The sequence below is a fragment of the Myxocyprinus asiaticus genome, chromosome 25, assembly GCF_019703515.2.
Source record: "Myxocyprinus asiaticus isolate MX2 ecotype Aquarium Trade chromosome 25, UBuf_Myxa_2, whole genome shotgun sequence".
Lineage (NCBI taxonomy): Eukaryota > Metazoa > Chordata > Actinopteri > Cypriniformes > Catostomidae > Myxocyprinus > Myxocyprinus asiaticus.
The window spans coordinates 5,381,455-5,405,712 of record NC_059368.1 but is presented as its reverse complement, the minus strand read 5'-3'; the positions used below and the strand labels follow the sequence as shown (position 1 = coordinate 5,405,712).

General features: G+C 37.7%; 3 protein-coding genes across 4 annotated transcripts; 1 reads left to right on the top strand and 2 right to left on the bottom strand.

Annotated features, from left to right (window-relative positions):
- Positions 1-1,350: 1,350 nt before the first annotated feature.
- LOC127415691 (transmembrane emp24 domain-containing protein 10-like) lies at positions 1,351-7,765 on the bottom strand. Its single transcript, XM_051654513.1, has 5 exons — positions 7,493-7,765; positions 6,642-6,762; positions 4,499-4,572; positions 2,888-3,014; positions 1,351-2,645 (listed from the first exon to the last, which is right to left on the bottom strand). The coding sequence occupies exons 1-5, from the start codon at positions 7,748-7,750 to the stop codon at positions 2,524-2,526; spliced, it is 702 nt and encodes a 233-aa protein (XP_051510473.1). The 5' UTR covers positions 7,751-7,765; the 3' UTR covers positions 1,351-2,523.
- Positions 7,766-13,959: 6,194 nt separating this feature from the next.
- Positions 13,960-16,114, bottom strand: LOC127415669 (protein c-Fos-like). The gene is made up of 4 exons (XM_051654481.1): positions 15,866-16,114; positions 15,407-15,628; positions 15,186-15,293; positions 13,960-15,069 (listed from the first exon to the last, which is right to left on the bottom strand). The coding sequence occupies exons 1-4, from the start codon at positions 15,959-15,961 to the stop codon at positions 14,449-14,451; spliced, it is 1,047 nt and encodes a 348-aa protein (XP_051510441.1). The 5' UTR covers positions 15,962-16,114; the 3' UTR covers positions 13,960-14,448.
- A 2,022-nt stretch (positions 16,115-18,136) lies between these two features.
- On the top strand, positions 18,137-23,723 carry LOC127415675 (protein c-Fos-like). Of its 2 annotated transcripts, none has more exons than XM_051654490.1 (4): positions 18,137-20,382; positions 20,627-20,866; positions 22,106-22,213; positions 22,621-23,723. In XM_051654490.1, the coding sequence occupies exons 1-4, from the start codon at positions 20,290-20,292 to the stop codon at positions 23,236-23,238; spliced, it is 1,059 nt and encodes a 352-aa protein (XP_051510450.1). In that variant the 5' UTR covers positions 18,137-20,289; the 3' UTR covers positions 23,239-23,723. The 2 variants fall into 2 exon arrangements, with proteins under 2 accessions (XP_051510450.1, XP_051510449.1); XM_051654489.1 differs by having other exon boundaries at positions 18,138-20,382; positions 20,624-20,866.
- Positions 23,724-24,258: the final 535 nt, after the last annotated feature.

Genomic DNA, 24,258 nt, shown 5'->3' with positions numbered 1-24,258 from the left:
TGGGAATTTAGAACCCTGGGAATATAAGACTCTGGGAACATAGGACTCTGGGAACATAGGACCCTGGGAACACAGGAATCTAGGAACATAGGACCCTGGGAAAGCAGGACTCTGGGAACTTAGAACCCTGGGAACACAGGACTCTGGGAACATAGGACCCTGGGAAAATAGGACTCTAGGAACTTAGATCCCTGGGAATATAGGACCCTGGGAATATAGGACCTTGGGAACTTAGGACCCTGGGAACATAGATACACTCCCATTTGTGGCATTATGTTTATTACCACAAAAAATAATTTCGACTTGTCCATCCTTTAAAAAAACAAAACATATATATATATATATATATATTTCAAGGTTTCAGTTAGGCACTTACAGTGGAAGTGAATGAGGCCAATTGCTGGAGGGTTTAAACAGAAAAATTTTATGAAAGCACTTACATTCATTCTTCTGTTAAAACTTGTGTATTAATTGAGCTGTAATGTTGTTTATATCATCATTTTAGGATTAGTTAGTGTTCACAGCATTATGTCATCATGGCAATGGAGTTGTTAGATGGGAAATAACTTCACACAGAAAAGGTTAGTAAGCAATTTTATCACACTACAGTCGTTAACACGTTGTTTACATCTTGTGTCTACCTTTGAAACAGTGAGTATTTTAATGTTTATGGATTGGCAGATTTTTTGTTCTTTTTTTAAAAGGAGGGATGTCTAAATTAATTTTTATGGTAATCAACATTTTTACCACAAATGCTGTCGGTTGACCTTAACTTGTATCGATTCTGGAATACTCCTTTAATAGGCTGTATTTGTGACTATAAGGGCATATTTGTCTGCAACTGGTCTTTTAACAGACTTGTGTCTAGACCATTTGATTATTAAAAATTAGGCTTATGTATCGATATTGAATAATGTTCATTTTCATCATCATACTTCATTGGGACTATTTTCATGATATATTTGTTGATAAAAGTCTAAATATACTCATTAAAAGGTAGAGACTGTGAGCAGTCTAAGAAAATTATATCACCAGAATGTAGAGAATTATAATTACATTTAAAGTGTGTGAAGTGTGTTTTTATGTGGAAGACATTTTTTTTAGGTTGTTTGCTTATCTGCAATACATTATGATTTAGAATGTTTGTAAATCTGAACTTTTTCATGTTTATCAGATGTTAATTAGATTGTGATGCTTTCCAGATAATTAAATATACATCTCGGAGATGTATGTGTGCTAGATATATATCTACGAACAACTAAATTATGATGTGATTGTGATTTTATTTTTTTGTTTGTTTTTTTTGCTGTTATGTGTGAGGTTGTTGATCATTTGACAAAAACTCTTAAGTACTTTACTAACAATTTTTATTGAATGACAAACCAATTATATTTCTGAAATCCAGTTACACCTAAATTAATCAGAAGAAAATAAACATTGCTGTTGGAAATGATTGAACACTGGGCAAAATTAAACAACTGGCAGCAAATAATAATAAATCTGATCCATACCTTCCACCCATGACTTGTGTAACCACTATTCCATTAAAACATTTCAAAAGAAGAGCAAATACTAAGTGAAGTTTTGTTTGGTCTGTATGATATCAAATTCAGGTAGATCCTGTAACAAATACAGTTTTGAAAACTGTTAACAGAATGGATGGATCAGCTATGGCATTTCACACCACCTTTAACCCACTGCAGATTTTGTTTTGCTATATTGGACATTTATTTCAATCTGTGGAGAAACCAAAAACTAACAATCGACAACAACAAAAAAACCTTATTAGCGATCAACTTAAAACTTTCCCACAAGCAAACACACACTAAAAAGATTGTGCACCACAAAATAAAACTGCTAAAAAAAAAATAATCATTTTCGGAAAGCTAGACTGATCTGTGACAGTTTTAACCTCTGATGTAAAATTGTTGATGTGCATTCACTCGCTTCATTTGCAGTTAGTGGGACTTCTTTTTGAATTTAAAAATGGCTTTCCATTTCCAAACAATTGGCATTTGACAAAGATGGTTAAACACATCAGTCTTTGTGATACCCTCAATCCATCTCTCCAAATAATAGCAAAAACTTAAAGAGCCAGAATATATTAAACCAGTACAATTGAATCAATAGTAACACACACATTCATGACTGACAGAAGACCACAAAAGCAGTTCTTAGTTTCTCTCACAGAACAGGAGCATATCTATTATCAGTTATAGGGGCTTGTGCTGTCATTTAGTATAAATACAAGAATCTCCAACCCCCCCTCCCAAAAAAAAAAAAGAAAACTGGGTGGTTTGTCCAAATTATACAGAGCGAGCTTGTATCAAAAATGTACACGCACTGAAAGACAATTTGGCCGCCAAGCATCATTGACTTCCCAGAGAATTCCCTGATGCACTCCCGATAAACTTCAGGTCGCCCATGGCAACCGGAATAAATTGCCAAGGCAAAGCAAATGTCAGGGGCTGGAGGTTCTGATGTCAGGAAGTAGTTCTGGGTCCCTGATTGTTCAGGCAGATTTTATTCAATGAGCTTCTTAGCCTTGAAGAAACGGCGCAGGTAGAACACCTGCCACGTGGCCAGACCAATGAGACAGCACATGGAAAAGATGCTGAAGTACAGCACACGCATGTTGGTGGACTCTGCAAAACACAAGAGAAGACAAAATGGAACATCAGAGGTCACATACAAACATAGAGTCCTAAACCGAATCTAAACAATGTGGAAAATGGCTTAACAGAGAACGCATCATTATAGAATTTTGGTGTATTTCTGGGAACTTTTTACAAATACATCTGTAAAATGTCAAATGTTGTGAATTATTCACTCTTCACCTCCTGATGACAGTGGTATGTGTTACTGGATTGTTTTAAGCAATTTTTACCATTAGTATCTCTCATCTCCTCCTCTCTCTTCTTCATGTAGGCAAAATCATTGACGATGGACTCAGAAAGGTCCTCCAACCGACGGAGCTCCACCTCCAGGGGCTTCAGTTTCTCTACCTTGGCAATCTGAACAAAGTTGCACAATCAGAATGACTCCAAACTAACTAATCTAACCAAGACCAACACAACTGTCTAGAACAGTGTTCGAGTTTTTCTACAAACCCTGACAGGATTTATATGCTCAATATACAAATACACAATGAATTTTTAATAACAAGTTCCAGATGCATTTGTGTAGCTCAATTCTAATTTATACTATATAGAGCAGTGGTTCCCAACCCTGTTCCTGGAGGCCCCCCAACACTACACATTTTGGATATCGCCCTAATCAAACACAACTGATTCAACTCATCTGCTTGTTAGTGGCAACTCCAAGACCTGAATTGGGTGTGTCAGAAAAGGGAGATATACAAAATGTGCCATGTTGGGGGGCCTCCAGCAACGGGGTTGGGAACCACTGATATAGAGTATTATAACAGAGCCAAGTCTCCGTCATTTTAAAAAAAATAGTTCCTGGTGTATGTTTACAGTTGAAAGTCCCGTATTACGCACCAAATCGTATTTTTTCACTGGTCATTATTGGGATTTTGGTTGCACAAACTGCATTTGGGATTTTTTTTTGTTTTGGACTCTTGTAGCCTCTATGTCTGTGCCAGTTATAGTAAGTAAAGACCAAGAATTTTAACATTTTATAACTTGATACCGGCTACCGGCCGACAAATTGGTTATCGGCCTTTTCCACTACTTTAGTTATCAGTATCAGCTAAATCCATTGGTCGACCCTCCAATTAAATGTTCCGGGTTAAACACAAGTTAAGCTCAATCCACAGAATTTGAAGCATAATACTGATTACCCCAAAAATGGATTTCAACTCGTCCCTCCTTTTCTTTAAAAAAAAGCAAAAATCTGGGTTCTAGTGAGGCACTTACAATTTTTTATGTTAAAATACTCACTGTTTTAAAAGTATAGTCACAAGACGTAAACCATATGCGTGTTAACATGATTTATCTGTGATAAAATCGCATTCTAACCTTTTCTGTGTATATATAGCCAATATTGTAATGTCAACAAAACCTAAAATCCTAAAATGATTGTAAAAATTATGATTTAAACAACTTTACAGCTCAAATAAGACATGAATTTTAACATAATTCGTAATGTAAGTTTTTATAAAAATTTCATAAAAACATTTCTGCTTTTAAACCCTCAAAAAACTGGCCCCCACTTCCATTGTAAGTGCCTCACTGTAACACAGATTTTTGCTTTTTTTTTTTTAAGAAAAGGTGGGACAAGTGGAAATTAATTTTTGAATTAAATTTTGAAAATGCTGTCGATTGAGCTGAACTTGTATTGAACCCTGAACATTCCTTTAATATCTAAAATAACAATCAAAACCAGCTAACTAAAACTGTTAAAACATAAAAAGTAAAAAAAAAAAAAAAAAAAAAAAAAAGAAATAATATATATATATATATATATATATATATATATATATATATATATACACACACACACACACACACACACACACACACACACACACACACACCTCTTCATAATTTTTGGCCTCAACACCGTGCTTCATGTCTAAGTTGATCTGCTGGTCCGGAACTCTTCCAGTTCCTAAGGAGTCAAGGTAAAAATCATGTAAATCAATTTACGGAGTATATCAAGGCTGATTCACATTCTGATCCAATATCTTACACAATTATTACTATTACACCTCTCTAAGAATGTATAGATAGTTTTATGCCTTATACTTATCAGATTAATGAGGCAATTATCTATCTATTTGAAATAATTCCAGATCCTCATCAGCTTCAAGTTGAACATTTCAGCCAATGTCTTAAATGTTAATTTGTTACAAATGACACCTCTCCTATTAGAACGCATTTACATGCACATTCTTTTTTCGATTTTCTCCCTTTTTTCTCCCCAATTTGGAATGCCCAATTCCCAATCCGCTAAGTCCTCATGGTGGCGTAGTGACTCACGCTATTCTCCGCGGCATCCACGCACAACTCACCACGCGCCCCACCGAGAGCGAACCACATTATAGAGACCATGAGGAGATTATCCCATGTGACTCTACCCTCCCTAGCAACCGGGCCAATTTGGTTGCTTAGGAGACCTGGCTGGAGTCACTCAGCACGCCCTGGATTCCAACTTGCGACTCCAGGGGTGGTAGTCAGTGTCTTTACTCACTGAGCAACCCAGGCCCCCTACATGCACATTCTTAAACCAATTATGCTTAATAACCAGACAATGTGTGTTCATGTAAACACATTAAACAGTGTTCCTTTATCTTTCAGGCCATAAATGGCATAAAAATAAACTGATTGACACCGGTAGATTTTAGCCCATTACGCCGATTTCGTGTTGCATGTAAACACCTTAACCAGCGTTCTTACCAGCTTATCTCTGTGTGCATGCCTCACAGGTTGATGTCAAAACAGATAACGTGATTATTTCATATGTCATATAACAGATTTCTTGCTTTGTCCGATTTCTTAACCCTTATGCACTGTTCATCATTACATCACAATAAACGTGTAATTCTTTTAATTGTTATGAAACAAATGTAATGACTCTAAATTAAATAATGTAAAATTACTAAAGTTGTGCATTTTGGATGTTTTTTTGGGGGGTATTTAGACCTTTTTTATTTTACTTACTAATTTATTTACCTATATGACCTTGAGCTTGAAAATTGACTTTTTTTTTTTTTTACTTTTCTTTTGAATATTTTCTCAAATACTGAACCAATCCTCAAATAATATACCATTTGAAAGCTGAAAGTCAAGAATCAATCTGTGCTGTCCATTTAAAAAAAAAAAAAAACCAGTTGAAATTACAAGTATAAATACTAGATGGCTGAAGACAGCTACTTGTTCATCTTTGGTTGAAGAGAAGATCATTTCTAGATTTTTTCACAAGTGCTGCATGTAGATATATATTTAAACATTATCAAAGACTACTTTTGTCAAAGTTTAACATTTTGTTTGAGGTTATTTTTGTCAGTTTTTGCATACTTGAAATGAGTAGAATAACCAGTAATAAACTAATATTTCCCTGGTTGTAATAAGATGAATGTGTGTGTGTGTGTGTGTGTGTGTGTGTGTGTGTGTGTGTGTTCAGCATTTATGTTATGTTATGGTCTCACCATTTCATTTTGGTGTAAGTGTTCTGCATTGTGGCTATTTATTGTTAACAAATTTCCACAAAAAATAATTCTGTTTTATAGTCTGACCAGTTCAGTTTTGTGTGTGTGTTTGTGTTTTGCACTCTTGATGTTTGGTAGTCCCACCCCTTAATGTCTGTGTGTGTTTTTTCTGCATTGTGGCTGTTTTTTAGATTTTATATAATAAATAATTTTTTAAAAAATCTGTGATTTTTAGTGTTTCCCATTCATTTCCAATGGCGGTCACTTTTGACCGGAAGTGTAACTTTGCTACCACTGATCGAATCAACTCCAATTTCTTTGTGTGTGTTCAGATATCAACGAAAAGTCACCAAGTCTTGTACCCGTCAGATAAAGGAAATCAGTTTTATTGAAGAAACAAAACTGATTTTGGTCAAAAATGACCAAACAGTGCACGAGGGTCAAGCTGATTTTTAGGAGTAATCAGCATATGTCTGTGCATGTAAACAGGCCCCATCTTTTAAAGTGTAAAAAAGTTAGAAATACTCACCCATGGGCGATTTGCTTTCAAAGCACACTTCAAACATATCATAGTCCTCTGTGGTGAAGGCAAACTTGCCTTTGGTCGCATCTTCTTTCGAGTAGAGGATGTGTCCAGAGGAGTCTGTGATCTAAAAGGGTCGCAACATTCAATCAGAATAAACTTTAAACATGTGCTACACACAAAAGGACTGCAACATATGGCACTACAGATAAATATCTGAAGCATCAATACAATTTATTTTAAGGCACTTGTTTGATTAAGACAGGAGGCATTATTAAGAGCAAATGTGTATTATCTTCTGAGTTATTAATATTCTTATTTTAATAGCACAATACTGTCCAGTATTGTAGCACAAAACCTGAAGTCTTAATTTAAGATTTTATACATAATACTGTTTTGGGAGTTTGTGAATGTTATGTGCCATAAAGGACTGACACATTTACTAGATTTAACCATTTCTCTGATTTACAGCGTTAAAGGTGCAGTGTCTGGTCAATGTATAAGACTGACGTGTTACAACCATGGTCAAAGAGAACCGGAAAAACTACATCCCAGTTATCTTTAAACGCGTAGTGATGCTAAAGAACCGCAGAACATCATTTACAAAAAGCAGACATACATTCAAACATCTGAATGTTACTAAAACGAACATAAACACGTTATTTGTGTCATTCAGTCACCGGCCAACCAGGAAGCGCCATGTAGCGCTCCCCTACGGCCTTGAATTTAAAGGTACAGATTCATTGAAATCACCGCAAATTACGACGAAACTCAGTTTAATGTGTTCCAAAAGTTAACTAGAGCAGTAAATATTACATGTATGAATTTTAATGTAGTTAATCCTGTGGTGACGTCACCTTCAGGTTGGTTTTCGTGTTGGGCTGCTCGCTGATCTCGTATTCTCCGGTAACGAGCACATCTTTATGGATCTCCTCCCGCAGACACTTTCTGCTGCGCACCGGCAGATAGAATGAGATCGACACGACAGACTGAATCAAAACCGGTATGAGCAAAAGAGAAAACACACTGATCCGCGCCATGATGAGCTGATCGCTCCACTGTGCTGCAGGCCCCGGACGCGTTTCACTCTGCGCCTGCGCTCTTACTCCACGCATGCGCACTGACTTGCGTGGCTCTCGGCATCAGGAGCGACACCTGTGGATATTGCTGGAGTGACACAGATCCTTCTAAAACACAAGTACATGTTTTACATTGAAGGATTTAATACAAATTAAGCTCAATCTACAGCGTTTGCGAAGAATATTGATTACCAAAACAAATTTAAAAAATAAAAAAATTAAAAAAAATTCTACTTATCCCTCATTTTCTTAAAAAACAAACAAACAAAAAAAACAAAAAAACAAACATGGATGTTACAGCGAGGCACTTACAATGGAGGTGCACGGGGCCAATTTTTGGAGGGTTAAAAGGCAGAAATGTGAAGCTTATAATTTTATAAAAAGCACTTACATTAACTCTTCTGTTTAAACTTGTTTATTATTTGAGCTTTAAAGTTGTTTCAATAATTGATTTACAGCCGTTTTAGGGCTTTAGGGCATTACGTCATCATTGGAGCAATGTTGTAAAATTGGATATAACTGTACACAGAAAAGGTTAGTAAGCAGTTTTATCACACTAATATCATGTTAACATCCATATTGTTCACGTCTTGTTGCAATACTTTTGAAACAGTGAGCATTTTAATGTTTATGGATTTTCCCCATTGACTTCCATTGTAAGTGCCTGACTGTAACCTCAATTTTTGCTTTATTTAAATAAAAGGAACAAGTAGAATCATTTTTTTTTTTTTTTGGTAATCAACATGAAGCCACAAATGCTGTCGATTGATCTTAATTTTAATTGAACCTAAATTATTCCTTTAATAAATGTTTTATTCTTTTAATCCTTGAGGTTCTTTTTGCCCTTTTTTCTCACATATTTTTGTTTGTTTGTTTATATGTTTGTAACTATTGTTTATTCTGTATCATATATAAGAATCAATAAAAAATGTAAATAACAAATCAGAGCACTTATTGTTTTATAATTGTCTTCTATCATTAACAGCTCCCTTTAATTTGATTTTATAAGTAACAGCCATTATTTTTCAGATTCTCAGAGAGAGACTTTACTTCCATTACTTGACTCAATTGAACACACTGTGTGTTTTGGTTAGGAAAAATGCCCTTAAAAGTAAAATGCCTCTGAAAATCAATTCCAAGGGGCAACTTTCATGAATAATAATGTTTTCAGATACACAGGACATGATAAAGTCCAAAGTACCTCTCCTTTGCTCCTTTCCTCCTGATGGTGATGGGAGGACTGACCTACACTATTCCAATATTGTGAAGGTGATGAAGGCTGGGCAGACATGTCATTGGGGTTGTCAAGTGGGCACCTACTTTCAATAACGTTTCGCTGACTGGGTCCACAAAATCTCCAGTAGGTTCAGCAGTGTGTTCTGGCATCCCAGAACCACCCCCCTCAGCTTCTGCCTAGCCTACTCACTTGGGAGACCAACTGGAGTCCTTTCTATTGAGCTACAGCCACTGACTACTCCACTCTGCCACACCCAATGTTGTCTTGATGGTCTGGCGTAGGGCTTGTCCACTAATCCCCAGGTCCCTCAACAGCGTTACAGTGGATGTTGCCACAAAGCCCGACACCCTACCTCCACTGGGCAGATTTTTGCTCTACATCACTTCTGTTCTGCCTCTGCTGCCAGCTCGGTGTATTGCAGCTTCTCCCTCTCAAAGGCTTCTTGCATGGCATCCTCCCAAGGGACTGTGAGCTCCACAATGTAGACTGTGTGCAGAGAGTTGGGCCACAGCACCAGATCTGGCCTCAAGTTTGTATTGGCTATTTCTGATGGGACCATAAGCCGTTGGCCCACATCCACTAGCATTTGCCAGTCCTGGGCTGCATCGAGCTGTCCAATGCTGGTCCTTGGTGGGATCTTCCACTGTTTTTGTTCCCCTTCCCGGACAAATGCTACTGGCTGAGCTGGATCTGTTCTCCTGGTCGGCAAGGCATTGAAGGCTGTTCTCTTGTTTTCCAGAGTTGCTGCCAAGCACTCGAGGACTTGATTTTGTCTCCAGCTGTACCGTCCTTGGGAGAGGCTCACTTTGCACCCAGTAAGGATGTGCCTTAATGTTGCTGGTGATGAACACAGGGGGCATGATTGATCTTCATCTCACCATTGGTTGAGACGTTGTAGGTTGCACAAATGAAGAAACTTATCCTGCTTGTCTCCACCTCCCACAAGTCCTTCCAGCTGATCTTCATTTTTTCCACACTCTCCCATTTCATCCACTGGCCCTGTTTGGCTTGCAACATGGCCATATTGACTCCTCCTGTCTGCGGATTTCAGCCACAACCAGCTTCCTCCGCTCTAGTGAGAATGCCTTGTTCCAGTGAGTTTGTCTTTCACCAAGCCCCAAGCCTCCTCTTCCCTGTTGGACTTGGCCCACAATTATTCACAAATAATAATAATAAAAATAATAATTAGATAGGTACATTTCCTGAGGAAAATGTGAGTGGTGCTTGCCATGGCAAACCTCTTCAACAAAGGGCCTTAGTACACTTCCCCAAGTGAAAAGAGCCCACCCCCAAGTCTGTATGATGTTCTGGTGCAGAGATATGTGTTTTGCTACATGGTTTCTAGGGTGACCCCATCTTGTTGCTAGGCAGCTGCCAGGGTTATACTAACAAGGCTCCTTGCTAGCCTGAGTCAAATGAGCCAACCTGGAAGTCTCTACAATGTTCAGGTACAGAGATATGTGTTTTGTTACTCGGTTGCTAGGGTGACCCCATCTGGTTGCTAGGCAGTTGCCAAGGTGATACTAACAAGGCTTCTTGCCAGCCTGAGTGAAATGAGCCAAATCTGAGGTCTCTATATCATTCTGATTCATAGATATACTTCTTTAACCTTTTGAATGGAAGTCTATGAGTTTGGGTTGCTAATGTGCACTAAATGGTTGTTAGGGTGTAACTAAGTATTTTCAAGCATGATATGTAAAGGCTACTTGCTATACTGAGTAAAATAAGACAAATGAGCTTATTTTACTACATTGAGCTGGTGCAAAGGTATGGGCTTTGTAATACGGTTGCTAGAGTAAGCCCATATGGTTGCTAGGCAGTTGCCAGGGTGATACTAAAAAGGCTTCTTGCTGTCCTGAGTGAAATGAGCCAAACCTGAGGTCTCTATGACATTCTGATCTGGAAATTTCCATCTAAGCAATTTTGAATGGAATTCAATAGGGGTTTGGTTGCTAGGGTGCTCTAAATGGTTGCTAGGGCATAGCTATTAAGTTTTCAGGGTGATTCTTAATGGCTGCTTGCTGCCCCGATTCAAACGAGTCAACCCCAAAGTTTCTTTGACAGTCTGATCCAAAGATAATCCACTGAGCCATTTAGGGTTGGTTGCTAGGGTGCTCTAAATGGTTGCTAGGGCGTGGCTAGATAGTTTCCAAGATGATACTTAAAGACTGATTGGTAGCCCGAGTTAAATGAGCCCGCCCCCATGTCTCTACGACATTCTGATTGGGAGATATAAGACACATTTTGGTCAATGTCTTGTCATAGTAGGGAAAAAAATCCATGTCCATAGTAATCTATGGGACTTTTCGGGACAGTTTTTTGCCCCCCTGGGAGGGTACCGTACCCCCCATTCCTTAGATTTAACACCTCATTCGTGGGTCTACGACAAACAGTGCGGGACAAGTTAGATGCCGAATTTTGTATAGAACAATAATAATAAGTATGTGAGATTATAATAGTGATGCTTTACTTCGCAAGCACCACTAATAATAATACATTTAATTAAAAAAATGTCTGAGGTAACATTCAGCCAGTGTACAGAAAATATATTTGTTCTCTTTTTTTAGCAGAATGGCTTTATTTAAAATGACTTGCGCTAATAAATACACAGTGCTCTTTAATATATTATTTCATATTTTTACATTACATTGTTTGCCTCTTTATGAGATGTTTTAGCACTGACACAATTTTGACTACCTGTTCAGGTTAATAGGAGATTTGATGGTTAGAACAGAACAATTAGAAGAATATTCTGGGTTCAATTCAAGTTAAGCTCAATCGACAGCATTTGTGGCATAATATTGATTACCACAAAAAACTCATTTCCACTCGTCCCTCCTTTTCTTTAAAAAAAAGCAAAAATCTGGGTTGCAGTGAGGCACTTACAATAGAAGTGCATGGTCCTATCAGTAAATGTTAAAATACACACCATTTCAAAAGTACAGCCACAAAATGTAAACGATATGCATGTTAACATTATTTTAGTGTGATAAAATCACTTACTAACCTTTTCTGTGTAAAGTTATAGCCAGTTTTGCAACTTGGTTGCCATTATGACATAACTGCGTAAACCCTAAAATGACCGTAAAAACAACTTGACAGCTCAAATAAATAATACACAATTATAGTGTTTTTATAAAATTATAACAAGCTTCACATTTCTGCTTTTAACCTCTTAAAAAATTGGCTCCATTCACTTCCATTGTACTGTAATTTCCTCACTGTAACCTCATTTTTAAAAAAAAAGGTTGTCAAAATTATTATTATTTTTAAAAAAAAAATTTTTTTGTGGTTATCAACATTCTGCCACAAATGCTGTTTATATAAAACTAAAACCTGCATACATTTGGGGAATTCTTTGAAAAACAACCTAAAATCTGTGAAGTAGTCTTCCTTGAGGCTAAATCTTTGTAGGCAAAAGATAGGAGATTTGATGGTGTGGTGTCATGTGAATAATATACAGTTTACAGAGAGCACATTTGCTGCTTTTTACTGCAGATGGTCTCTTGTTATTGTGTTTTCTACTCTAACATTAGTGGTCAGTCACACACTAACCTTCTTACTACAAATATCCAACATTCATTCCACAGTTCAGACCAAACTGGAGACTCTATAGAAAATCTATATCATCTATAATCCATAATGTGTAAGGGATGTGTGGAGGGCGAGTCAGAAACAAAAGCTAATTTCTTTGAATTTATAATTTTTTTCCCTCTCAAGACATTGCCTGATTGTGTCTGAGATTGGTAATAATCCACCAGCTGATGTTGAAAATGGCAGCCATTCAATTGTGTGTCTTCATCAGTGTTAGTGAGGCAGCAGTGCATTATGGTCTATCTTTAGCCTGAATTCTCTCTGTCTTTTTTTCCCTTTTCTCCTGTTTTTTTTCCCTCTGCTCTCCAGTATACGTTGCCTGCCTGTTTCCTCCCCTGAGCTGCAGTATCGACGCAGGTCGGCGTCACTGTGTTCTAATTTTACTGCTGTTGATGCTGATGGTGAAGGCAGCGCACCTGCTATTTCTGTCTCAGCCTCTCTCCAGGGTCTGCCAATTGTATTAATAGACGGAGGGTTATTGCATGCTACGTGATTTTACGTCAGGGCCACTACTGTAAATGACTGGCTGTGTCTTTTTTTGAGACACGAAGCAGTAGTTTTGAAACTCACTTTTTAGTCTGTTCCAAATGTTTTATTTCTCTTTTTTTTTTCACTCTGTCAATACCTCACTGCCCCCTCTCTTAGAAGGTATCATTTGAATCGCCACTTATTGAATTTAGGTTAAACAACTTTGTGGAATATTGTCAAACTGTACAGCTCTGGGATTTCTGGAAGACACAGTTTCTGTGTATAGGTCACTGAATGCATGTAACTGATAAGAGTGAAAGGAAGTGACAAAAAGATAATAGTGTTATTGCATCACCGTCTCTTACGCACATAATCATCCTCATTTCCTCTGTAATATTATTGGGCTGCAATATGTTCTGGAGAATATTATGCAAACAGTTCTAGTTACAGCCATAAATGGTCTTGGTTAATTGACTGAATAATTTGACAATTTAATAAACATGTTTATCAGTATCACTGTAGAAATAAGAAACTATGTACATAGAACAGCACCTTATGGACATCAATAAATTATTTTGATGCCTACCCTAACATTAATGTGTGAAGGAAATAGCTCTTTCTTCACTCAAAAAAGCTAAACTAAGCCCATTTTTTAAATTAACGCTTTTCAATTTCAAAACAAAATTTAATTTGATTGTGATTAACTAAATTAAGTTGATAAAACTTAATTTTTAGTTTAATTTTAATTTGTTAAAGATTGAACGCAATTCAATTTGATATAATTTTGTTATGAAATTTAAATGCATAAATCTTAAAATTGAGTGCAAGTAGCTAGTTAAACTAATATTGCCTATTAAATGTGTTCACATTGCGATGCACACTATGACAAACAGAATTTGTGGACAGAACTGAGATATGCTTGTAATAAAACAAAGGCATCAAATAGTTACCGTACATATATTTATTGTGACTAGTTTTGCAAACAATTCGCAAGTTCACATTTCAGTACAAAAATAAAAATCCCATAAATTAAAAAGACTACGTTTTCACAGAAAACTTCATACTTGGACATTAGACCATTTAATGCAATGGTTAGGCAGCACACATTTGAGCAAATAACAAAATTCACACATTCAAAAATCAACCATAAAGGCAAAACATGTTAGTTCTATATTGCCCAGAACACACTAATACAACAATTCAATCTAGCACCAACTGAAAACTATATTATAAGTTTAATTTAACAATAACTAGATCATTAATTTAAAAGTAGTTAACCCATGCTTATCTTGCTACATTTGGCAGGCATGTATGGTATCGATAAATATAGGAAGCAATAACGATTGCTTGATAGGAGTCAGTTCCATAGCCCTGCTATGCCATTTTAAGTCAAGTTGTGTGTCAGAATTCAAATACTAAATGTCTATAGGATGATTTAAAGCGTGAGGAGGGTTGGAGAATTCAGGGAGTCGGATGACTGGTCGTTGCTGCCCCTCCGGTGGGTGGGGAAGATGTCATTTTCTGGGTAGGTAAACATAAAGGAAGACGTATACGTAGTGCAGACTGGGGTGCAGGTGACGACAGGTGTGCAAAGGGGCTCCAGGTCGTTATTAGCCGGCGTGTAGAGTGGCTCCCAGTCTTGGGTGTACAAAGAGCTAGACAGGTCCACATCAGGAACCGAGCGAGCGGTCTCCATCTCTGCTTTAGCCAAGAGCTCCAGAGACTCTTCCAGTGAGGGCTCCAGGTCTGAGATCCTCACCGTCGAGTTGAAGCTGTCAGTGGAGGGTGTGCTAGAAAACAGCGAGGTGCTAGAAGAGGTTGCAGCTGGTTTACTTGGTGTGGAAACTCCTGAGGTAGTAACACTGAGGATCTCCGGGACTGATTCAGAGGTGATGGGAGAGACGGACGGCTTGGGGAAGTGGATATCGGCCCCTGAGGGGATCTTGCAGATGGGTTTGTGTGCAGCGAGGATGAACTCCAACCTCTCCTTCTCTTTGAGAAGGCTAGCGATGTCATTTTGGAGGGTGGATTTCTCATCCTCGAGTTTGTCTGTTTCCTGATATAGAAAAAAATATAAATAAAAATACGGTCAGTTTGATAGACACTAGACTTGACTTTGCGCAAATGCTTTAGCCTATTAATAATTTCCTTAAGGATTTGAGAAATACTTACAGCTTGCAGAGTATCAGTGAGTTCTCGTCTTCGGTTGCGGCATTTTGCTGCGGCCATCTTGTTGCGTTCACGGCGGACTCTTTTCTTTTCCTCATCCTCTGGGGAGAGCTGTAAAAAGGTTAACATAAAAATGTTATCTTCCCAATTCTGCATATAAATGAACAAATGTGGAAGCAATTCTTAACCAATCCTTAAAAGCAACCAATCAGTGCAATTTTTACCTGTTCAGTTCTGGTTCTCTTGTTTGAACTCAGGGACTTAGTTCCAGTGACCCTCATTTTGGGGTAAGGGCTCGGGCTCGGGGTGTAAGATCGAGCTCCGCAGTTGGAGGGCGCCACAGATGAACTCATAGGCTGAACCATCCACTGCAGGTCCGGGCATGAAGAGATCGCCGTGACAGTCGGAACGAAAGAGGCACTTGAGACGCTCAGGTCCGTGAACTCCTAAAAAACGCACATAAGGATTCATTTTTAATGTATGTAACTGACGAGTATGAGTGTATGCATGCAAGTGTGTTCTAATAGTACACTAGTTTAATGACTTAAGCTTAAATAAATATTAAAGATTCAATTTTGTATTGTAAATAATCGAATTGTGTATTGTAATTAAATCAAATATAATCGATACATTATTTATGAACGAGTAGCTCTATTTTAGAGTACAAAGTAAATCATATTTACCTGAGGCGGGTAATACGCGACGCTCTCGCCGCTCGGTGACGCCGTGCTGCACCGGGAAGACGCGTCACAATCGGCGTTAAGGCTGGTAAACATCATCCTGTCAAAAGCCGATGAGTAAAATCTATCCAGTATTAAAATATCCAGAAAGTCAGAAGGCCTGCTGATTTTAAAGAGCCGCGATCGGTTAGTTCCGTGTTCGTCTGTCGCTCTTCCTTCTATTGGTATCCAAAGTTTGAATGCTGCTCTGCTGCGCTCTCGGTGCTTATATTGCTCTCTCTGTCTGACGTCAGTTGAAGGCGTTACCAATGACTTCCAGTGATTGCGCTGAAACATTAGAAAACCACGACTTTACGAGCACGTTTTACTGGATTAATACATATTTTGGGACATTAGTCTTAATAAATTATTTTTAAGTTTGTGAAAGCGTTTTTAGTCTAGCATAAATCTTTAAAACGGAGCTGAATGCATAATGTTCCATAGCAGGGTATCCCACGACGTCATTTACCTTATATGGAATGCATCCTGAAGAGGCGGAGCGCTGATGGGAAATACTCATAAATTATGTAAAGCGACTTCTAGAAGACTTCAGTGTTGTCAAAAACCAAAAATAAAGTCTGCTTTGGGTACATTGTAATAACTATGATTCACAAAACACCCCTTTATAGTTTAGTCGTTTCAATAGCATTGCATTATAACATTATTTTGTATAAATGCAATTGCTTTAACGGCAGTTTAATCAGTTTTTGTGATGTAGAACAATTTGTTCCGACGCTAAAAGGCCTGTTAATTACAGTTCACCTTCAAACCATGTTTACCTGGATTTCATACTTTCTTCAAAACAGAAGACATGCATGGCCTCGGGCAACGTTCGTGCCTTGCGCAATGATAGGCGTGTCGAATGACGGAACAGCAGTATTCAAACACGCAGATTTCCAGTTTGAACTGCCTTACCACGTTTGAGGAATCCCTTAATGAAATGCTGAGCTCGCCTCTTAAGAATACACACACCCAGATAGCACACGTACATCTCCGAGACGTCTGTTTAATCATCTGGAAAGCATTACATTCTAATTAACATCTGCTAAACATCTTAAAATGATTAGATTTACAAGCATTCTAAATAATAAACATCTTCTACATGTATATTTGACATCCGAAAGGAAACGTCTTACAGACGTATTGCAGGTGACCTAATAAATGATTCTTCCAGATCAAATAGATGTCTGGGTAATGTATGTGTGCTATTAGGGTGTATGTATATATATATATATACCTATTAGCCACAACATTAAAACCACCTGCCTAATATTGTGTAGGTCCCCCTCGTGCCGCCAGAACAGTGCCAACCAGCATCTGAGAATAGCATTCTGAGATGCTATACTTCTCACCACAAATGTACAGAGCGATTATCTGAGTTACCATAGACTTTGTCAGGTCGAACGAGTCTGGCCATTCTCTGTTGACCTCTCTCATCAACAAGGTGTTTCCATCCACAGAACTACAGCTCACTGGATGTTTTTTGTTTTTGTCACCATTCGGGGTAAATTCTAGAGACTTTTATGTGTGAAAATCCCAGGAGATCAGCAGTTACACAAATACTCACACCAGCCCGTCTGGCACCAACAATCTTGCATGAGATTATCTAATCAGCCAATCGTGTGGCAGCAGTGCAGTGCATAAAATCATGCAGATACTGGTCAGGAGCTTCAGTTAATGTTCACATCAACCATCAGAATGGGGAAAAAATTTGATCCCAGTGATTTGGATCATGGTATGATTGTTGGTGCCAGACTGGCTGGTGTGAGTATTTCTGTAACTGCTGATCTCCTGGGATTTGCATGCACAACAGTCTCTAGAATTTACTCAGAATGGTGCCAGAAACAAAAAGTATACAGTGAGCGGCAGATCTGTGGACGGAAATGCCTTGTTGATGAGAGAGGTCAACAGAGAATCGCTAGACTGGTTCAAACTGACAAAGTTTACAGTAGCTCAGATAACCGTTCTGTAAAAATGTGGTGAGAAGAATATCATCTCAGAATGCTATTCTGAGATGCGGGTTAGCGCTGTTTTGGCGACACAAGGGGGACCTACACAATATTAGGCAGGTGTTTTTAATGTTGTGGCTGATCAGTGTATGTATATATATATATATATATATATATATATATATATATATATATATATATACATATATATATACTGTGTGTGTGTGTGTATATATATATATATATATATATATATAGTATATATTTAGTATATATATATAGTCGATATATAAGACATTTATAAAAATAGATATTTCTAGTATTTTTAGTGTTATTATTATGTTATTATATATAAGAAACTTTTTTATATACACTTATTTAGTGAGTGTTGCGTTACTAATTCCACCAACAGTTAATCACATGATGTAGCCTACATTTTTCAAAGGACCTGTATTTTAGAACCTAATAGACAAAGGTAAAACTATTTTTTTCTCATGTTTATTCAGACACCTATATCAGTGCTTCTGTTCTTGATTAAATGGCTTATATTTAGAATATAACTTACAGTTCAGTTCTTAGTTAAAAGAGTTAAAACTTATTTTCTGGTCTATTTTTTCTTATTTTCATCTGATCTTTTGATCAGTAACTACGTGTTCTGTATATGTTTGCGTATTTACATTTAACTTTCAGCCTTTAACAGCGAATAAACGCGTCTGAAACAGACAGACGTTGTCATTAATTAACAAACGAAAACAGCTCGATCAGCGTTCCCATGTTACGTCACAATCGTCTGCTCTACTTTTCTGTGCGTGTTTTGTTTGATCTTCCGCGTTGTCTGAGCGACGCCCCTCCCTCGGACGTCACTGCAACCTGAACCTTTGCAAATCTGGTCTGAAGTTTCTCCTTTTACACAACGAGTCTATTACCAACAGTAAACAAAGTGTTTTTTTTTTTTTTTTTTTTTTTTTTTTTTTTTTGTCCTTTCATTATGGCCAATCCAGGGGTAGCCAGAACAAAACAGTACACGTTATTTTACTGGAAAAGATCAGATTTGTATTTGGCATCCAGTTGGGAAATTAAACAGGAAATTTGTCTGTGTTATACTTGGCTGATACTAATTGTTTAATGCAACTGCACTGAGCATTCATTCCTGCATATGGCCCTGTTCCGTTCATAAGGTCACACAGATCAGCAACTAGAGGCGGATCTGCCGGGAAAGACTTTGGACTGTCGACAGAAGGGAGGCCCCACTCGCACGCCCTTGTGTGAAAGCAGGGATTACCTCATCTGAGCTATGAATAGAGATTTTCACACAGGTTATGGAGCCGAATCGCGTTTTCGTAGAGTTCAAATGCAAATTAGCAAATAAAAAACCTTTGATTTTATAAAATGACTTTAAGAAATATAATTTACTGGGAAATGTTTACCAGCAGTTATGAAATAGCCCATTTTTATAAGAAGAAATTAAAAACACACACGAGTAGATCATTTTGGGTACCTTGGCGAAGATGTCGTCATTAGAATGTCATTGAATTAAGTGTGATATGATAAAAATAGTCTGTGCCGCAGTAGCGCTGTAGCCACAGGCTGCACACCGGATGCGCCATATATGGTCAGGACATGCTGCTCTCTGATTGGCTGCTCACAATAGCGACAGGGTTGTTGCTGGAGCGCTTTGAGTGGGAGATCCATGATTCTGATTGATAAGACAAGGGAGACGGAAAAAAAATTCATCGTTTTTAATTGGGTGCGGTTGAAATATCACAGCAATCATCCGATTGTTAACGCAGCATGTTCATTTTTTTCTTTCACTGTGATTTAGCCTGCTCATTTAGTCAATCTTGACCAAAACTGTCTTTTTAAAAAATAACAGCTTTACGTCAAATAAAGTATTTTTTGAATTAATTATATATTCCTCCTTAAATAGCACAGTAACCGTGTAAGGGACCAGTAGATGAACCAAGTTTATCATATTTGGCTGTACGTCTGTGTAATATATGCATCAATTATATCACAACCACACGAAGGAATGCAAAAGGCACAAGCTGCAAGCAAGGCACGTAAAATGACGTATCTTGTTCATTCATGTGAACGCTTTAACATTATTTAACCTAATCAGAAATCTTGCATTTCATAAAATACAAATGCATGCAATTGAATAAAACGATGAATGCGGAATATTTGCGAAATTCTGTATATATCTGGCTGGTATTTACTGTCTCCCCTCCGGATCAGTGGTACAGTCTCGTCTCACAGATTTCATTCATAAAAATCTGCCTCACTATAACGAGAAACGGGGCTGATGGCTCGTGACTCCTAGCGTATAGTAACCTCAATCTAGATTTAAGGGGGGGTGGGGAACTGCTAAGCAAAATTTGGTGGCATTAGTCACACAGTAATCTAGTTCTCAGCATCTCCTGGCGTGATCTAGCAGAAGTGATGCCCAAAAACACATCCTCGTACCGGAGTGTTTGTCAGGTGTCTGCAGAAGAACAGCTGCACACATCAGCCGCTCAGATGAAGGATACGCAGGTAAAATCCATTGCATGTTAATATAATCAAAATGGACTATTTAAAATGGCTGTAATGAATGATTAATGATATATAGAAGATTTTGAAGATAAAATCCGTTTTGCATACAGTTTTATATATATATGTACTTCATATATGCATATATATATATATATATATATATATATATATATATATATTACAGTATATGTGTGTGTTATGTAGAGCATACAAAATGAACATATATGTTGCTCATTCTCAGAAGGCAGGTATTGTAAAGGACGAGTGTCCAAAGACAGATGCAGCCGATGGTCCCTTTGTTCCAACGGTCACTGCTGTAGCTTCAGCTCCAGATCTGAAGTGGATGGTTCTGTCCACTGACATCTCTTCAGTGTCACCCTGCAAAACTGCAAGACACGAGAGACCACAGAGCTCATGGCACTCCACAGATAAACAAGCTTCTCGAAAGATCTTCTCTGGCCGGAGAAAATGGGTGAAAGATCAGGTAAATATGGGCTTTTTAAAAAAAAAAAAAAAAAAAAGAATTGCTCATGCAAAATGAAAATTCTGTCATTATTTACTCACTCTAATGCACTGTTAAAAAAATCCAGTTGTTTTTACAAAAAAACAAAACAAAACAAAAAACTGGCAACTGTGATTGCCAGAATAATTATGTAAAAGATACCATAAAAATGTAAACAACTTTACAGAACAACTTGTACATTTTACAGTTTAAAACTGTTGTTTTTACGGTATATTTTACAGTACAGTACCATCATTTATAATGATAAACTTAATATATTAACCTTCTGAAACTGTAAAAATCTACTTTTCACTTAATAATGTATTGTTAATCACCATAGTAATTACAGAAAGGCACATGATGACATGAAGCTCATCAATAGTGGCCCTTCCAGGAGCAATGACGAATAAACATGTAGAGACAGTGCTCAGTGTTACTCACACAAACTCTTAACACCATCAGGGTAACATGTGAAATTTAAATTATGCAATAAACATTAACTAAACTACATAAAATATAAAATATAACACAGAACACCCCACAGTGCATAACTGATATTAAAAATAAGAAGAATCATAACTATTCCCATAAAATATAATTCTGGGAAAGCCAGATTACTGTTTTTTACCGTAATTTTAACAATGATTTACAGTAAAAAAGTACATGTACTTCTTGTTAAACATAATATACATTTCTACGATTAATTATATACATTATATTACATATATTTTACAGTAAATACTCGTTAACCAATTTACATTTTTTTACTGTAGCATTTTTACAGTCTTTTACTGTTAAAATTATGGACATTTTTTACAGTGTATCATTGTGTAATTTTTCTGTGGAACACAAAAGGAGATTTTTTTCAGAATCTTCACACAGCTATTTTCCATACAACAACAGTTCATAGTGACCACGGCTGTCATGCTCCAAAATGGGCGTACAAGACCATAAATGCACCATAAAAGCAGTCCATATGACTCGTGCACATCATTCCAAGTCTTATGAAGTTGTACAGTAATTGTTCGCTTTAAAATTTTCCCCTGCGCAACAGCTCTGAAATCTCATTCGCATCCATGTTCAGACCCCAAAATGGTGCATCAATGCCATTTTAAATATGTAGATTTCAGGGTTTTGGTACTGCTTGGTCACTATAAATTGTAGTTAAATAGGTGTGTGTGCGCGCACGTGCGCGCGCGTGTGTGTGTGTGTGTGTTTCAGCTTTCTCCAGAGGAAGAGGAGAGGAAGAGAATCAGAAGAGAAAGGAATAAACTTGCAGCTGCAAAGTGCAGAAATCGCAGACGAGAACTAACCAACAGTCTCCAAGCTGTAAGTATACAATTCAATGTATTCTGTAACAGGATTGCCTTGTGAGAAATTGTTACTTTTGAAATTTGTGCATCAGCTGCCCAAGGGGCATTTTTAACATTTATGAGAAACTACTAACTTCTTTCACTGTCAAACATGTCAATCTGTAATCAATTTATAACAATAAACAGTTTATCGGAACAACTAGATAGACTGTTAAAATCAAATCAGCTCATATTTTATGTGATATCCCTATAATAGGCCTATATACAATATAATGACATTTATTAGATGTAAAAATAAGGAATTCATAACAATGGCATTTTTGTACCCCAACATTAACATTTTGGTGGCATTTTTGTCACTTTCAGTGCATCCTTGCTGCGAGCGCCTGTTAATTTATGACCCTGTCATGCATGTGTTTCCAGGAAACTGATAGCCTTGAGGAAGACAAGGCAGCACTGCAGTCTGAGATTGCTAGTCTTTTAAAAGAGAAAGAAAGTCTCGAACACATTCTTTCTGCTCACAAACCCCACTGTAAACTAAAGGAGGAGACAGCTGGGGAGACCGAGGAACAAATCCAAGCCCAGGAGGAGCAGACACCCCTTCAGGCCCCCAACACCACCCCAGAACATAATCAGGTGCCCACCTCTCCCCAGCAGCCCGACCCCACCAGCGCTGCGATCTTCGGGGACTCCGACGTCCTTCTGTGTTCCAGTGTCATTGAGGTGGAACCCTACATTGATATGAGGGATGTGACCATGGAAGACATTAGCAATGTGATAGACAGTGGTGATGACATGGATTTGTTAGTGCCAGACATCGATTTAAGTAGCTCTTTGGGCTTGAGCGAATGGGAAACCCTGTATATGTCCATGGGAGGTGGGTTAGAACCCATAAGCTCCCCTACATGTAGCCCGACCTGTAGCAGCAGCAACGCTGTACCTGTTTTCAACTTCAACAATGCAGATTTAGAGAAACATGACAGTAACAAAGAGAGTTTGAGTAAATCTAATGCATCCAAAGAAGTCTTGATGACTTTATGAAGGCTCTGGTACATTGGGAACAAGACGGTAATGTTGTTGGTGTGAAAGAATTGTGGATGAAACGAAAAACCCTAACAAATGTTTTCATAAATGGGTCAACATGTTCTATGCTTCACAGAATATAATGAATGCTGTGTAATAATAACATTCAAAAGAAATAAGATGTAACTTGGTCCTTACATCCAGTGAAGTCACTATACCTATGTACCAAGGCAGATATGTTTCTTCAACATGTTAGAAGTATTGTTATTCATCAAGATATATGCTTTTCAATGTGTTCATGCACTTTTGTTCCTGTGGGTCTATCTGTATCAGGTGATCTTGTGCTGTACAGTGCAGTCTGTTACACTAACTGTTTGATTAACAGCTTGTACTTTGTGGTATTGTCAAAAGTCAAATGTGATCCTGACCATGAAAATCTATAATGCAGTTTTGTTCTTCCTACTTCCGTTTCTGTGGTCTGGCATGCCTCTAATAAACAAAGAATAAGGAAATATGTGGATGTTTTTTTGTGTATTTTATTTAAATTTTTGTTATGAGAAAAACTGCTGCTATTGCTTTACTTATAAACTGAGTCGGAAAAGCCAGAATTTTAGGTGTTTGATGCATCTCTTTCAAGTAGCTTGGGCAATTATTCTGTCACGTGCATGTAATGTCTACAACAAAATGAATGCATCGTGAGGAATATTTTGGTCATGTAGGCTATAGGCTATCGATGATCCTTGCGATGAGCTTAACAATCTCTTTCAAAAACGCTTTCATTTTACAAAAACGCTTAAAATGGGGCGTGCGTCTCGTTATTTTTATGCAACCATTGATTATGTCGTTCGAGTAGAATTTCAAGGTTTCTGTGTGACGATTCATCCACCGTGACTTATCGATACACAATTTTTGTCGCGGTTCGGAACGTTTCTCTCCTAGTTCCTTCTCTCTCCACCTGGTACGCAACGTAAAGCGCATGACGTCAATGCGTATTTGTACGCCACACAGTTTTTTCTCTCTCTCGGTTTAATTCCGTGC